The 17,790-nt window shown below is 41.6% G+C and overlaps 1 protein-coding gene across 2 annotated transcripts in view; it reads left to right on the top strand.

Annotated features, from left to right (window-relative positions):
• Positions 1-2,083: 2,083 nt before the first annotated feature.
• The window catches only part of LOC102406104 (hyaluronan synthase 2), a 31,604-nt gene continuing 15,897 nt past the window's right edge, over positions 2,084-17,790 (top strand). The window contains exons 1-3 of one of the 2 annotated variants that reach the window (XM_025265444.3): positions 2,084-2,783; positions 5,272-5,415; positions 16,154-16,780. In XM_025265444.3, the coding sequence (XP_025121229.1) occupies positions 5,359-5,415; positions 16,154-16,780 (684 nt within the window). In that variant the 5' untranslated portion in view covers positions 2,084-2,783; positions 5,272-5,358. The remainder of the gene's footprint in view (positions 2,784-5,271; positions 5,416-16,153; positions 16,781-17,790) is intronic. The other variant, XM_025265445.3, reaches the window with a different exon arrangement.

Genomic DNA, 17,790 nt, shown 5'->3' with positions numbered 1-17,790 from the left:
GATCCTATATCATGCGATCTTGCATCAAAAGTGGGATTTGTGAGGTGTTTCTTATTCTGAATCTTCTAAGAAAATCTGTCAGTTAACAATATTCTGCCTTCAAGGAGCTTTCTCCTCTGACTTTAAATTGTGCTATCCTTTTCCCTCTCTTTTTGGGGGGAGTGTTGTTAGGCTCAGGGGAGACTGATAGAAATGCATGGATGTATAATTAGCTTTTATATTCATCTAGTGTTAGGAGACATTTTACTTTTGCTTTATGAATCATGAATTACAAGCAGAAGGGGACAAATAACAAGTGTATTTTTGTTTAAGAAACTCGATTTTACTAAATGCTCTCATTGCTCGAACTCTTAGCACAGAAAAAGCTAAATGCTACCAAGGAATAATCAACAACACTGTGTTACATATAATATTCATGGAAATTTAGAGCTGAGGTTTTGTTCCTGTGGGGTTCCACAGCTAGATACTTGACATCCCACAATTTCTACCCTACTCCTAAGTCCGTTTGATTCAAGTTATGTGTAAGGATACTTACGTTAGATAATATATTTTCAACTATAACTCAGCATTTAAAAACAACCATACAACTACAAATCACTAATTCTTATTCAGTGAGATGAAACTGGGCTCTGAAATTTAAGCCAGTTTCTCAAGAGTTGACCACCGAAGGCAGAAGGCTGCGAAGTTTGCAAGAGAAAATTAGAAAGTGTGTTTCCCCGGAGCCTTGTGGAGTCATCAGGCCAAGGTAATACTTGCCAGAGGTGTGACCGCTGTGTGTGGGGGGTGGGGGTGAGGGGATAGGCGGAAATGCGTAGTACTTTGCAAGTCGGCCCCTGGGGACTGTGTTGGCTGACACCAGGTAGGGCAGTAAAATTCTTGACCTCTAATCACAGCATTCTGCCCCACCACCACATCCTGCGGCACGTGTTGAAAAAGCATGGCTCCCAGGTTACTGACTTTTCTGATTTGACTTGTTCATTATTGTACAAGATACGTGATAAGGAGCAAGAACCTAGTTTTCAAGGCCTAGTCGAGTTCGAAGTAAGTCAACACCTCAGAAGAACGTTGGAAGAAAAAAGAAATCTCTTTTATCCTATAATAACTTCCGCGAAATCTCCCCAAACCGAAATAGTTAAATTGTAAGCTCACTTTCATTTTTTCCTAAACAGTGCCACCTACTGTCCATTTGAAGTCATCAGGAGGCTTTTGACGAGGACCAAAGAGAAATAAAGAAAGGGGGAAAAGGAAAGGAGAAAATTAACCCCCAGCCTTGGGTCCTTGGAAGAAAGATGCAAATAGGCCATCACGAAGCAAAAATAAGTATTTTGACTTGTTATCTTCTTAAAAGTCTCTCAAGAAGCAAAAGCCACTTACGCAGCTTCCTTAGACACGGCGTGTTTTTTTTTTTTTTTTTTTTTTTTTTTAGCGCGCTATTCTGGAGTTCTCTAGAGGACGATTTTTATTTTGTTATATTTTACTTATAATGCTCGCTGCTGGCGTATTTTAATGTTAGGGGATCAGGTTAAGGAAAAAACACAATTATTTTTCTACTCTTTCGCCTACCCAAGGCGAAACTAGTCTATGTAAAGGAGTTTTGACACTTGACATCAGCTCAGAAACTTTTGAGTTGGAGAGAAGAAAGGGTTAACCAGTGGGAGACCAGTCACTGATTTTTTAGAGTTTCAGCCGGCTTTCGGAGGCTCCAGGTGTACACACACACACACACACACACACACACACACACACACACACACACACACACCCCCCAGCTCTCCCTTCCCAGGGCCGTTACTTAGCCTAAGGGCACCATTTGGTCTTAAAGCAAATTACTTAAACAGAACTGCCAGTGCTTCACGAAGGGGGAATCCCTGTAATTCAGAAGAGGCAGAGATGTCTACGCAGCCTGGCCTCCCTGCTCCTCCGCTGGAGGAAAGGAGGGACTCAGGTGGTGGGCCGCCTGTGTGCACAGCATTGCTCTGCACACGTTTGCAATCAAGTTAATTGAATTCATTGGCGTTAGAACCGGCCTCTAGCTCAGAGAGAGCTTTGAATGGCCAATTTCCCTCGCCCTCTCCCCCTCCCCGCCTCCCGCCTGCCCGCCCGCGCTCCCAGTTCCCTCCCCTCCGGTTTCCCAGTCCGCACCTCCCTTCTCCACTCCCCTCACCCCTATTCCCTCCTCCGTCCTATTAAAACACCCACCAGCTCACTTGTTAAGACCCCCTTAAGTTGGAGGAGGCAGAAAGGCAACAACCGCGAGGAAGGAGAAGTCAAGACGTCTGGAAAGAATTACCCAGTCCTGGCTTCCAGCAGCCCATTGAACCAGGGACTTGAACCAGCCCCAGCCAAAGACATTCTCCTGATTCTACGCTTCCTGGGTTCTGCTGAGTTTTCACCAGGCTTTTTTTTTTTTTTTTTTTCTCTTTAATACAAAAAGAGAGCAGAGACTTTCAGATATTAGGGGAAAGGAACTAGAGCATAAAATAAAATAAAGTTAATTTATTTTCAAAGCACAGATAACATTTTCTTTTAAGAGTTAGAAGATTGAAGTGCAACGGAAATATTAAAAAAAATACTAGTGATTTTATTTTAAGTGGGGGAGACCTAAACATTTGAGACTCCTCCATCCTTTTTAAATGTTGTTTTTAAATTTTTTATTTTTCTTGGCCGGTCGTCTCAAATTCATCTGATCTCCTATTACCTCAATTTTGGAAACTGCCCGCCACCGACCCTTCAGGACCACACAGACAGGCTGAGGACAACTTTATGACCAAGAGCTGAACAAGGTACGTTACACTGGCGCGATTCGGTGAACAGTGAGGGTCCTCGAATAGGCCAGGGAGGGGGAAGTCATTACCCCACGTTAAGAGTTAAACCCAATTTTAAGTCAGTGTTCGACAGAAAAGTTTGAGGTCTGAACATTTCCAGCAGGCTGCAAATCAGGGGATATTTCAGATCCCTGGCAAGCTTAGTAACCTATCCCGGGGCTTGTCCCATTTCTGCGGCGCTCGCCAGAAATCTGCTGCCTTTATGGGAACACAGGTAACCTCTTTGCCTGGGAAAGGCTGCACTTCCCGGGATGTACTTTTCCATTCCACATCTTCCGGAGCTGCCGAGGGGCTCCCGAGCTAGGAAACAAGCATCTCCACTGTGTAAGGAAAATGCATTCCCCACTGCCGCCCCCTTCCCTCTTCCATTCTCATCACCTCTCCCTTTTTTCCCACCCTCTGTGTGGGGAGAAAAGCCGTGAACAGCCTAGCGCGTTTTCCTTCTAAGTGGGAAGGAAGCCTGTTTCTTGGAATGCAAAGGGTTAAAGCGATCGCGGGTCCCAGTTCTGGCCCCAGGGAGGGAGGGTCCTTCGTCACCTCCGCGCGGCTACCGGCCTCTCTCGGCCACTCCCCTTTTTTCCCCTGCCCCCCCCCACCTCTTTGCACTCTCTGCACCCCCATTTAAGTGTCAGAGTGGGTCTATCTGGGCTCAGCCCGGCTCCGGAAGCCTCACTACGGCCAGGGGTCCCCTACCCAGGCAATGGCACTGGGAGACCCGAAAGGGAGGAGAGCGCGCATCCCTTCAGTCGGCCGCCAAGCCCCCGGGGGCAGGGCGTGCACGGGGACCGTGTGTGGCGCGCAGGCAGCTGCATCGTCCCGAGAGCCAATTCCGACGTGGCATCGGGCACGCTGGCGCCTCTTTCCGCAGCTGCAGCGGGGGGCACGGTCGGGTGGGGTCTTTGGGGGTGCCGTCCCCAGCGCCCAGCCTCGGGTTGGGGCTTGGGGGTCCACTGGGAGCCGGGGGTAAAGATGGGAGGCGAGCCAGAGGCTAGGTTGGGATGGATAATCAACACCTTGGGCGGAATTCGTCAAGCTGGTTCCCGCCCAGCGTGAGCGAGGGCTACAAAATGGGTCCCTGTGAACAGGAGGGCGGATCTGAAAGGAGGGTCTGTGTGAGGGCGAGGACTGGGAGGCGAGAGGCTGTTCCTCTGGCCCAGGATACGCAGCCGAGGGGAAATGGCTCTGAAGGGATAATTAAGTCTGGAAAGAGGGGCTGGGAGCTGAGAGGCGGTGCCTGGAGAGGAGGGTTTACAAGACCCGGGTCCTATTACACAGGCTTAGGTGCCAGCTTCCCGCGGCCACTCCCTCCATCCCCCAAACGGGCCGCGCGAAGTACTTGGGAGTCACCCAACCCCACGCGCCTCCGGCCCCAGCGAGCTGTTGCAGCCCTGCTCCCAGGAGGTGGGTGTAGGAGCTCTGCCGGCTCCTCCCAGCCGGGTTCCTCACCCTTGGGGACCACTGCTGCCTGGTGTCTCCCGAACAGCTGCCCAGAAAGGCTACACTTCTCCAACCCACGTGGCTGGCCTGGGATTGCCTTTGACGTCACACCCAGGGGGGAGGTGTGACGCAATAGAGCGGGAAGCTCTGATTGGCCACCGAGGGCTTTCCCAACTGGAGGACTGAGTATATGTAGACTTTCAACTCGGCCTGAGAGCAAAGCCAAGGAAGTTGGTTGTTGAGCTTTGCTGGGAAAGGGAGGCGACAGATAAGAACAACTTCAATGTCCATTGTAGATTTCAAGGTTCTTTCCTGCAGATTTCTCTTTTCAGTGAAGACATGATAATATACCTTTGGAAGTTTAAGGATTATGATTTTTTTTTTAAAGATCATTTTAACAAAATATTTTGAGGGTCAGCACACATTCAAACATGCCAATGATGAAAGGCTAAAAGTTAAAATATATATTTGTGTAGAATTGGGTAGAATAGATAGTTATGCCCATCAAACTATTTGTAGATACAATTGAAAATGTTATAGAATAGGTTTGAAAAGAACTCCTAAATTCTAAACTTTTTCCTTTCATTCCAATATGCACAGGTTGCATCATTCATTAAACTGGTTTTCACTGCATTTTTCCAAAGGCTAAATTAAATAAGATTATTCTGACAACTGAAATACTGTTTTTAAAATGCCTACTATATTCCAGCGGAGGTTTTCCAAATATTTTGGCTATTCTTTTAAATTTTCAATAGTTTGACTCTTTACAAATTTTAGTACATATATTATGTTGTGAATGAATTAAGCAATATTGGGACTAATGATTCAAAATTCTAAGACATTTCTGGATTATAGCATTATAATGAAGATATAATTTTTCCTCTTTTCTTTTTATCTATATAAAACATGAGTTGGGTGAACAGAAAAACTTCTTGTAGAAGTGTGACAAATGTACATTACCGGAGTTACTTGTACTTACTGTACCTAGAGCTGGATCCTTTGTTTTCAGAGAAAGCTATGGCAACTATAAGAAGAATTTAAGGTCTTAAATCAATGACTAGTACCAAATCTGAATGCCACTCTCCTTCAAACAAAGATGGTGTTTAGTCACCTACCTTCTTGGAAAACGAGAATTGTGCAACAAATGGGTAAAGTAAGTCATATTAAAACTAATCATTATTGTAAAGTCTTTAGAATAGTCCCACAATATTGAACTTCAAAATTTTTTTTCACACATGGATTCCTTACCAACTGAGATTGTTTTAAGAAATATTTCTTGAATTGTTAAATTCATACCTTCCACTGATTCATTTATTTTCTATGAGGAAAGGCCTTATTTATGGATCACTGGGAGAGACCGTTTAGCAAAGTTTTATTACACAGTTGTATTTTTAATCTAAGAACAAGTAGCGTATTATTAACTTCTTGGCTTTTATATAATGTGGGAGCTATAAGTTAATGTAATTGGAGAATAGAGCATAAGCCCCATAGTCCTTTTACAGGTTATTTTTACCCATGCTCATCCAGGCTGTGTTCCACTAACAGGCTGTAAGGACAGAACCTGTGGCAGCTTGTATGACACTGAATGGGGAGGACAGGTCCCTGCAGAAAAATCAGTTTCATCACCCCAACTTGGTTTTAATCCTTTCCTCTGCATAGACTAAGTATTATCCCACTGCATATATCTTAAATTCAGTAATATTTTGAATGTTATCTATGTGGAGTTCATAATATACTGCTGTGTTCACAACCTAGAAAAATGTCATTGAGTCAAAGTAAATATAACTTCACACTCTTAAATTTTTCTTCAATTTAAACGTAAAATATTTAAATATGAATGTCTCTTAAAAGCATACAACTGTACTGCAATTTATTTTAAAAATGAACAAGATGTAGTACACATCTAAATGGAATGCATCATACGAAAAGCATAATCAAAGAAGTGTTTAAATAACTATAGTGTAAGGTAAAATGCAGTCTGGCCCATAAAGAAGTAAAATAATAGCTAGTATTTATCACCTGTTTAATATATATCAGGCATCAAGGTAGATACTTGATATGAATTGTATCTAGTGCCCTGCCATGCCTCCCAACAAGAAAACTCTATGGGAAAAAAACTTTGCCTCAGAAAAGTAAAGCAACCCACTCAAAATCACAGTGTTACTAAAGAGAGTGAATGGAATTTAATCCAAGATTTCTTGAATATAACACCCTTGAGCTAGACTATGCTACAGTTGGACTAGTAAAGTTTTATGAGGGTTCAAACTGAGGAGAAATCACATCTGATCGAGAGAGATCAGGAAAGATTTCATGTAAGGATTTGACACTGGTATATATGGCCGCATACGGAGTGAGGATTTCATGCCAGGTCTTTCTGTAATTTCCCCCCTTTGCTGCAGTGAACTTTAGGATGAAGCTTAGGATGGTGAAGTTCGGGAACAAATAGACAATTGGGAGAATGGGCATCTTGGGAAGCCATTGATTAACATGGTACAAAAGAAGAGAAATCTGAAATCTAAAGTTCTGGATCCAGAGACATCTTAGATGACAAGGTCTTTGAAAGGTGTTTTGCTAAACCCCTGCAGAATTAGCTCCAGGGTCTCTGCTAGAAGTGCAGTGGTACTGGAAAAGACAAAGGTCAACTTCAAAACCAGAGAGAAAGAGGAGGTCAGAAGGGGAGAAGGAAGGGGTGGGTCATATGCTCTAATGTGAAGACTCCTGGGAGGCGTCATCTGGGTACTTCTCTTAGGATTTCGGGCTGAGGACAGTGGCAGGGGCAATACACCTGAGGGATGTGTATCTATTCAAATGAGGTCCTGAAAGTTTTCTTAGACTTTAACCTAATGATTACCAAACTTTGTTGCAATTAGAGTTACTTAAGGAGATTTAGAAACTCCTGACAGGCTTGTAGCACCCCATGCCAATTCACTCAGAATGTTGCAGGAGCCACACTTCTGTAATTTTTACAGATTCCCTGGGAATTGGATATACATCAATATTTGGGAACCACTGCTTTTTAGCCTTTTGTTGACCATCCTTTCTAATCCACCATTTGCAGCCAAATGGCCAAAAGCAGAATATGTCTTGTTACAAAGAAATACACTTCCAGATGCCTTGCTAGTGTCACCTACCTAAGTTAGTATTTCTAACTCTAGTCATTCTACATATGACTTGATCTATTTCTTCCTCCTCCCACACATTAGTTTAAGAGTAAGGAAACCTGTGTTCTAAAATCTTTTCTGCTATTAGCTGTGACCTCGAGTCATGCATTCACTAACCATATTAAAAAATTTATCTCCTCTTGTCTTTTGTGCTTCTGCGTGTTTAACTATCAGCTATAAGTGAAGGGACATTGACCTGGTCTGTCTGTATTAGATTTTGGACTATAATGATTCATCCTTTGTGTCAGTCCCTGAGGTCAGTCTATTTCCCTCAGTAAAGCTGGTTCTAAATGTGCCATATAATCCTTTGTATTGAGATCCTAAGCAAAACTCAATACCTTGTAGAAATAGAAAGTGCAAGTCACTTTATAACTTGAGTTATGTTCCTTTATGTTAAGATACTAACACCATTAATATTCCATTGACTCTATAATAAATATACATATTCATTACCAGTAATCCTGCAAAAAGTTATCATTCCCATTTTGCAGATGAGGAAATAAAGCTCAGAAAGTAGAGACCAAAAGGGATTTACACTTAATATTCATCCTTGTTCAGGTGACTATGTTGAGACTACCTACAGTGCAACCTATATCCATTCTTCTAGACACTCAGCTGTGGGCAGCTGTGGGTTAAAATCATTAAAACGAATAAAGTTATTTATACCACTAAACATTTTTAAGTTCTGAGGTATCAGTTGTCCAAGGACACATGGCTCATTCATAGAACCCTCAAGTGGTTTGTTGAAAAGCTAAAATGAGGCAGAGGGAGCTGGGACTCGAATCCATTTCTTCCCTGTCCTGCTATCCTTTCCACTATGTCAAAATTATGCCTGTTAACTAACAAACAACAACTTAAAGGGACAGAGAGTCAGGCTGAGTAGGTAATTACTAGTAGGGTAGTAACCCACAGAGAGCTAACAGCACTGAGCTCTAACTTGATAGTTTCCTTTTAGGTATTGAAATGAGATCCATCTTTTAATCTCATTATTAGGTGAAGTCACTATGATTAGCTCCATTTTAAAGATGAAGAAGTGTTTCCCAGCTGGCGCTGGTGGTAAAGAACTCACCTGCCAATGCAGGAGATGTAAGACGTGGATTCCATCCCTGTGTTGAGAAGATGCCCTGGACAAGCAAATGGCAACCCACTCCAGTATTCTTACCTGGAAATTCCTATGCACAGAGGAACCTGGCAGGCTATAGTCCATAGGCTGCAAGGAGTGAGACACAACTGAAGCGACTTAGTATAGATGAAGACAGTGAAGATAAGTATTATGTAACTTGTTCAAGGCTACCCAACCTTTAAAAGAAACCACTGAAAGATAGTTGGGAGTCTATTCCAACCCACTGTGGTTCCAGAGGCTAATATATATGGGTGTGCACATATACTCATTCACAATCATTAGCATCAAGACACAAAGCAGTGTATAGGTTAATGGACAGTAAATATTGTAAAACTACTTACAATAGAGGTTAAGTGGAAAACTACTTAGAGTTCAAATGGAAAAAAGATGACCGCATTATCCCTTATACCTCAAACTTGACCCCCGAATTCATCAGCTTGCTCAGACTGCAATTTACAACTTCAGGATCATTTGCCTTTTCTAACTTTTTTATCCAAAGGTCTTCTAGAGCTGGTTGGATACTTCTCCCCCCCAACTCCAACCATTACCTTTAAATTGCTGGGCAAGAAATTACAGAACTGGTTTTAAAAGAGTGAAAAATCTGCTGGATGAAGGATACCCTTGAGGGCTCAGCATATTCACTGCCTCTGCAGCAAAGACAGAGTAAGGGCCTGTGCTCTGTCAGGCTACACTGACTACTTGAGTCCAAATGAATATTCACTTATTTAAAATGTATTTATTGAGTGCATACCCTGTTTTATGGGCTTCTAAGAGCTTCCCTGGTAGTTCAGACAGTAAAGAATCAGCCTGTAATTCAGGAGACTTGAATGGGTTGGAAAGATCCCCTGGTGAAGGGAATGGCAACCCACTCCAGTATTCTTGCCTGGAGAATTCTATGGACAGAGGAGTCTGGCAGACTATAGTTCATGGGGTCGCAAGGAGTCAGACACGACTGAGCAACTAACACACTCGACACAGGTGCTACAGTGGTTAAAGACTCTGCTTATCAACGCAGGAGCCCCGAGACTTGGGTTCCATCCCTGGGTTAGGAAGATCCCCTGGACAAGGAAATGGCATCCCGCTGCAGTATTGTTGCCTGGGAAATCCCATGGACGGGGGAGCTTGGTAGGCTACAGCCCATGGGATTTCAGAGTCAGCCACGACTTAGCAACTAAATCACAACCACCCTGTTGTATAGCACAGGCATATACAGTTGATTGAGATACACAAGTCCCTATAGTCAGGAGTGTTCTTAGTGTAGCATAGAAAATTAGGCAGAGTCGGGAGCAGGGGTTAGGTGAGATGAATTGGGAGATTGGGATTGACATGTGCACTGTTGATATTATATATAAAATAGATAACTAACGAGAGCCTACAGTATAGCACAGCGAATTTCATTCAGTGCTCTGTGGTGACCTAAATGGGAAGGAAGTCCCCCAAAGACGGGATATACGGATATGCGTAGCTGACTCACTTTGCTATACAGTAGAAGCCAATACAGCATTGTAAAACAACAATACTCCAATAAACATTAATTAAAAAAATAGAAAATCATGCAGGATCAAAGGAGATAGTGACAGGCAGTGAAGAGATGTCAGGGAGGAGTAGTTACTTTATCTTGATTTACTTTTAATATGTCCTTTTATTTTTTTCCTTTTTATTTGTTGGAGTAGAGTTGATTTACTGGGGGAGTTACTTTAGAAGGAGCGGTCAGCTAGGACCTCTCAGAAGAGGTGTCACTTGGCCTAATGTCCACAGCCTTTCCCAGATGCTGACTCGACTCATTAAGAGTTCACTTTCGCTCCTCCCTGATCCAAAATGGAAGCCCCCATAATGAAAGCTGTGGGAACTTAGTTCTCACCACTGCACTAGGGCAATGAGAGCAGCTGTTATTCTCTCTCATCCACTGTTTGCTCTCTGGTTAATAGAGGAAAGTCAAAGGGAAGGAATGGTGCCCAGTGCAGCCCAGTGACCTACAGAGTCCCACTTGGGGTCTATGATCAAACAGCAAGGCTTATATCTGCTCTACAGATGGGACCTATGGCACTGTCTCCCCTTGAGTTTCTAAGTAGCACTAAGTACACACTGTGGCTATCGATGGACTTTCCTGGGGGCCAGTGGTAAAGAATCTACCTGCAATGCAGGAGCCGCAGGAGACTCAGATTCTATCCCTGGATGGGAAGATCCCTTAGAGGAGGAAATGGCAATCTACCCCAGTATTCTTGCCTGGAGATTCCCAGGGACAGAGGAGTCTGGTGGGCTACAGTCCATGAGGCCGCAAACAGTCAGATATGACTAAAGTGACTTAGCACGCACCCATAGCTGTGTATACTTGTGTGTCGCAATCAACTGCGTATTCCTGTATCCAAAAAACAGGTTTAGCACGAAGTAGGTATTCAATAAATACATTTTAAACAAGTGAAAAATCCATTTAGACTCAAGTAATCAGTGCAGACTGGCAGAGCCTAGGGCCTTCTTCTGTCTTTGCCTTTGTTAGAGTAAAACAGGATTTTGACTGTTAGCATTAAGAACAGCACTGCTGTTGCCTAAATGGAACCACCAGCCAATTCCCTTTGGCACCACATCTTTCCAGGTTCCTTTGGTTGTAGCCATGTAGGAAAATACATGAGCCTAGAAATCTCTGGGAATTGGCTGTTGTTTCTGTTCCTGAGTGCATATCAATACTTATTTTTCTATTACAGCTGGAAAACAGTTTTCAAGTTCTTTTTTAATCTTTCCTTACACAACACGCATATTAACCAGAAACAAAAGAACACCACCTAATTTTTCATGAAAGTTCAAATCTATTCAGCCAATATTCACTGAAATTAGTCTAGTCACCTGGCATTTATGCCACCGCGTGAATTGGGCAAGTTTTGTGATTTGGGGCAAGTTACTTAAATATTCAGTCTTGGCTGCCTCATCATATGTATGTGTGATTTGTAACATGAGATTAACAGAATTTTATATTTACTGTTAAAATTAAGTAGGATTGTTCCCTATTCAAGAAAACAAAACTTGACTCTATTCCTGGAGCTTAGAAATGATGAATTAAAAATCATTTACATTACAATGATGCTAATGATATTTATGAATAAAGTTACATCTATCATTCAAATATTTTCTAAATACCAACTGTAAGTCCAACAATATTTTATGTCCTTGGGGGACATTAGTGAAGATAATTTATATATATATATATATATATATATATATATATATATGACTCAGATGGTAAAGAATCCATCTGCAATGCAGGAGACCTGGGTTTGATCCTTGGGTCAGGAAGATCACTTGGAGATAGAAATGCAACCCACTCCAGTATTCTTGTCTGGAGAATGCTATGGATAGATAAACCTGGTGGGCTACAGTCCATGGGGTCACAAAAGAGTCAGACACGACTGAGTGACAGATAACTACCACATACAGATACACATTATATATATATATGCACACATATAATCTGTTGACTTGGAGTGTACATTATGGTGCACCAAACTGTTTTTTAACATTTGGTTTGGCCTAGAATTCTGTGCAGCAACTTAAAAATCAATCAAGTCTAATAATGGGCAAAACCAAGTTTTATATTTTCAATATCTTGGGGAGGAAGATTTCTAAGTCTTTGTATCCGCAAATGATCTAGGATGAAACTAACCATATTTTCCAATTTAGCAATAAACTATGTGTCTGACAAGGAAGTTTGCTTATGAAGCAGAGTGTTTGAATTGGAGATTGTCTCAGAAAGTCTCACACATATGGTGCCCATATCTCTGAAATTATAAAGAAACACATCCTGTGTGTCAGTTCCTGAGATCAATCTATTCCCTCGGTGCAGCTGGCTCTAAGTATGCCTTTTAACCCTTTGGGCTGCGCCGAGATGCTGCTGTGTCACACTAGGCAGCAACCCAGGCTTCCCAGAAATAGATTCTACTGCTGCAGTTTACTAGCAACTTTTCCCAGGCTGCAGGAGGAGATTCTGTGGACTCCTATGATGTAAGAGGGTGTTCCCACTTCAGCAGCGGCCAGCAGATGCTATGTGAACATGCTCTGTGTCCACATGTGCTGATAAAAGCAAGGAAAATGTGAATAATGGAAAAGAATGGCAGGCAGTTCTTTTGCTGGCTGTGGTGATTTGAAACACAAGCAGAACACACTTCTGAGCTTCTCCCAGGCAGAGTGTTTTAGTCCCCTTGAAATTTTTTCACTCTTGTGAGAATGACTCATGTCTTGGAAAAGACAAGTTCCTAGTCTGGTGCTCCCAGCACCTTCGGCATTGGTTAATGTACACTTTGGGAGTTTTCAGCATCCGGCCAGTGGTTTCAATTAACAAGGGTTGCTGTGCTCTGATAACTCAGCGTTTCCCCATTGTCCAGCAGCTTGCACCTTCCATCTGTGTCGTGATTACCTTTATCAGGCTCACGTGTTACATATTATGGTGTCCTATATAAGTGCTAAAAGTGGAATGCACATTTGGTTTTTTGTTTTATTTCTAGCTTCCATGTTAGCTGATATTTTAAATTCTAACACTTTGATTTTGTTCCTGATTGTTGTCCTGTGAAGGGTCCTTGACAAGTTTCATCTCCAGTTTAGCAAAGGAAAATAATGTCTGCAAGCTCAAACCCTGGTCTCCAGCCTGCTTTGCATTGCTTAAATTGTAATGAGATAGAGCCACTAAAGCCAATATTTGTAACAGGCACACAAACACAAACTCAGAAATTATTTCTTGTTAATGTGGGTCCAAGGCAGTTATTCCTGATTGATGGCATTAGTGACTGATTTCCTTCCATGTGGCAGTTCAAGGACCAAGCTCCTTCTATCCTTGGGCTTTGCAATCTCCAAGGACCTGTTAATATGCACATCAAGATGGTGGAGGGAAAAAGAGATATTACAGCATGCCCCCTCTATCCCTTAAAAGCCCTACTGGAAATGGCACATTTCAGAATTCCAGAGACTGGAATGCCATGGCCACATCAAGCAGTCTGCTCAGCAGTGGAAATACAGTTGGTGAGCAGTCACAGTAAGTTACCCTAAAGCATAATGCACTCAGGACCACCTCAGTGATGACCACAAGGCCTAGAATGTAAATGGTGTCACTTAGAGTTGAGTGATGTGATGGCCACACAACTAGTAACAACCAAGATGTTAACAGATTTTATGTCAACACTCAATTTTAAGTCTTAATGTGGAATAGGAAAATATAAATAATATATCCAGGAAGAGATTTTGCAGAGATAATTACTTAACCCAAGGTACTTTTGAAATAAATTTACTTAACTTTTCAAAAACTAGCTGAACTAAAGGGAAAGGTTAAGTATTAATTATATGCAAATATGACAAAACCCCTGAAGTTGGTGTAAATGATTGAAGGTCATATAAATTATGTCCCTCGTTAGAGTTCATTATTGGAAGGGGAGGAATAAAGAAAGACTTCAAGGGGAAACCTATGATATTGTGATTAATTCTAATAAATATAGATTTGGTCTTTGGCATGAGGCTCTTAAGATGTTTAGCATTTCCTACAGATTTAGAGATGTCTTTTGTTAGGTTCATGAGGTGACTTTTGGAATAACTTCCATTTTCTTGCCCAGATAAGTGGGGAGGGGAGACAAGCTAGAGATGGAGTTTAATTGCCAGTGGTCAATGATAATTAATCATTCTATGTAATGAATTCTCCATAAAAACCTGAAAAAAGAGGGTTCAGCAAGCTAATGGATTAACAGACATGTGGCAATTTGGGGAGAGTGATGCATGGAACTTGCCCATACCTTGCTCTGTGCATCTCTTCCATCTGCCTATTCCTAAATTACATCTTTTTTATATTAAACCAGTAATCTGATGTGTAAACAGGTTTCCTGATTCTGTGAGTCCTTCTAGCAAATTAATTGAACTCAGGAGGGGAGCTTATGATCCTATGAGTTTTAACCAGTTTATCATAATTGCAGGTAACAACTTGGGCTTGCAACTGACATCTGACTGTGGGTCTGTGAGGGGCCAGTCTCGTAGGATGGAACCTGTGGAATCTGATACTGCAGGCATATGATGGCAACATTGATTTAATTGTTGGACATCCAGCAGGTGTCCAGAGAATTGTTTGTGGCATGTATAGGAATAGGATCCAGGAAATAAGACCAAGCACCTCGTCTGTGGTCATAATTGGAGATGCTTTGAGGAATACAATATATATGATCCTCTTGTACTCACATTCAAAATATTTCAGGAGATTCAGAAACTAGGGAGGAGTACAAAACTGGATATTATTAAGAACTGAAATGTGTTTTTAAAGTCTAAGTTGAAAAAAAAAAAGTCTAAGTTGTTAAAGTTCTTCAGACAACAGAAAATTTACCTGTTGAATTAAGCATGATGCTATTTCTTCTTTAATTATATAATTTATTTCTGCAAACATTTATTGTGTCCTTGCTGTGTTTCAGTAAAGTTCCTGAATACCAGGTTCTAACTGGCTGGTGTGGATGATGGATGAAGGAGACAATCATATAAACAAAGGACTATAATTTGGAATTTCAGGAGCTTTGATAAATGTCTGTGTAGGATATCCATGCATAAGGAAGTTTTAATGGCAACAGAGACTTGGGAAATAATCCAGTCTAACTGCCTATATTTTACAGATTTAAATTTTTAAAAATTTTATTCTTTATATTTATTTATTTGGCTATGCTGGGTCTTAGTTGCGGAGTGTGGGATCTTTGATCTTAGTTGCAGCATTTAGTACCCCCACCAGGGATCAAACCCTGCCCCCTTGCATTGGGAGTGCAGAGTCTCAGCCAGTGGACCAGCAGGGAAATCCCTAACAGATTTTTCAAGACTGAAGCCCAGAGAGGAAAAATGACTGGCTCAAAGTCACGCAAATTGATGGAAGAGCTAGAACAGTAGAATCCATGTATTTTTATGTTCAACCTCAGCTAGCTGCATGGGAAAGATGTGAGTTGAGGGATTTGCATCAGAGCTGAGAAAATGATAGATAAGAAATTGAGCAAGGCCTATGAATTTTGAACTTTCACTGGTCAGTATTATGAGTGAAGGAATATGATGGTGCAAGAGTGCCTTGCTCACTAAAAAAAATTAGGTGTTATGCTTGGCTATGACCACACACACAGAGTACATCCTTAGGTAAATGAGCTAATGTACTAAAAATGATGCATGCATATATTTGTTTCATACATTATAGTTTTCAATGGTACAATGCACTACCATCTCATGATGTTTCAAAGAATCCTCTGAGGTGTGCCAAAAGGACATTCTTTTTTTTTTCTTCTTAAACACTTATTTTTCCAGATCATTTATTTGGCTGTATCGAGTTTTAGTTGTGGTATGTGGGATCAATTCCCCGACCAGGGATCGAACCTGGGTGCCTTGCATTGGGAATGCAGAGCCTTAGCCACTGGACCACGAGGGAAGTCCCCAAAAGGACATTCTTATCTCTCTTTTACCAATGAGATGCTAAACTGAGATGCAGAAAGTCACTGAACTAGTTAAGTGAGAAACTCAGGGTTAGAACACTTGGAACCAGTGTGCTCCCTGTGGTACCCTGTATATAAAGAAGTGTGGGACAAGAGTGGTTAACCAAGTGTATCATGTGGTTATTTTTACAGATGCATTGTGAGAGATTTCTATGTATCCTGAGAATAATTGGAACCACACTTTTTGGAGTCTCTCTCCTCCTTGGAATCACAGCTGCTTATATCGTTGGCTACCAATTTATCCAAACAGATAATTACTATTTCTCTTTTGGACTGTATGGTGCCTTTTTAGCATCACACCTCATCATCCAAAGCCTGTTTGCCTTTTTGGAGCACCGGAAAATGAAAAAATCTCTAGAAACACCCATTAAGTTGAACAAAACTGTTGCTCTTTGCATTGCTGCATATCAAGAAGATCCAGACTATTTGCGGAAATGTTTGCAATCTGTGAAAAGGCTAACCTACCCCGGAATTAAAGTTGTCATGGTCATAGATGGAAACTCGGAAGATGACCTTTACATGATGGACATCTTCAGTGAAGTCATGGGCAGGGACAAGTCAGCCACTTATATCTGGAAGAACAACTACCATGTGAAGGGTCCTGGAGAGACAGATGAGTCACACAAAGAAAGCTCACAGCATGTCACCCAGTTGGTCTTGTCCAACAAGAGTATTTGCATCATGCAAAAATGGGGTGGAAAAAGAGAAGTCATGTACACAGCCTTCAGAGCACTGGGGCGAAGTGTGGATTATGTACAGGTAGGTCTCCACATCTGCCAGGACAAACATACATTTAAATAAAGCATCTTTTGTATCTCTCCAGTCATATGCTATAGCCCATCCTTGTCCCTTCTGGACAAGTACTTCTTTCAGTTCATCTGAAAACAGCATGACTGTTGAAAGCACATTCTGAAAGAGAGAAAAAAAAATTCTTGTGAAACAGTTAAAACTATCTATGAAAATGCTTACTTCATGCAATGTGTTTGGTTGGAAGTGAAGATTATTTTGAACAGGAGACCCTTCCTTCTTTTCCTCTCCCTTTCCTTCTCTTCCCCCTTAGTTCTGCCAAATCAATTCCAACATCATTTTCCACACTCTTAAACTCTCCAGCGATGTAAGAAAATCGTGTGTGCCCCAGCAGAAGGAGCTGGAGAAAATCTGCAGGACCAAAGGAAGGCTATAAAATATTTTTCACAGAAGCTAGGCAAAATGGGGGCAATGAAAATTTTAATTGGAAAGTATAGAAATTCAAAAGTAAGACACCAAGAAAAAGAAAAGAAAAGGGGAAAAGGAAAACAAAAACAAGACAAAAAAAAAAACAACCCAACCTTCTCAGAACAAAATCTAAGTCATGTTTATTTCACTCTCCAAACAGCATTACCTCACTCCTTGCAACTTGACCTTTGAAAGCATTTGTGATGGTGTTTGCTTGCATGAAAATTAGACAGGCTCTGTCTCTTCATTAATTTCCTGACTGCTAACTCTAGGGTTTTTTCTCTTCTAGTTCTCACCGAAGCTTGCTTCTTTAGAACATTTGTAGGGCTCCTGTGATTTTTCTGGTTGTAATTTTCTGCAGATATTTAAGTTAGACTTTGTTCACAATAATACTGAGAAAGGAGAAGTTCTCTGACTTCAGATATATATTCGACACTCTTCCTCTTCTCTTAAACATGAAACCCTTGTTTTTGGAAGATCCATCATATATTTTAGGGCAATTTATTAACACAGAGTAATGCCCACTGGGTCTCTGAGTAATGGGTCGGAAATGA

Source organism: Bubalus bubalis, chromosome 15, assembly GCF_019923935.1.
Source record: "Bubalus bubalis isolate 160015118507 breed Murrah chromosome 15, NDDB_SH_1, whole genome shotgun sequence".
Lineage (NCBI taxonomy): Eukaryota > Metazoa > Chordata > Mammalia > Artiodactyla > Bovidae > Bubalus > Bubalus bubalis.
This window is presented reverse-complemented; position numbering and strand designations above follow the sequence as displayed.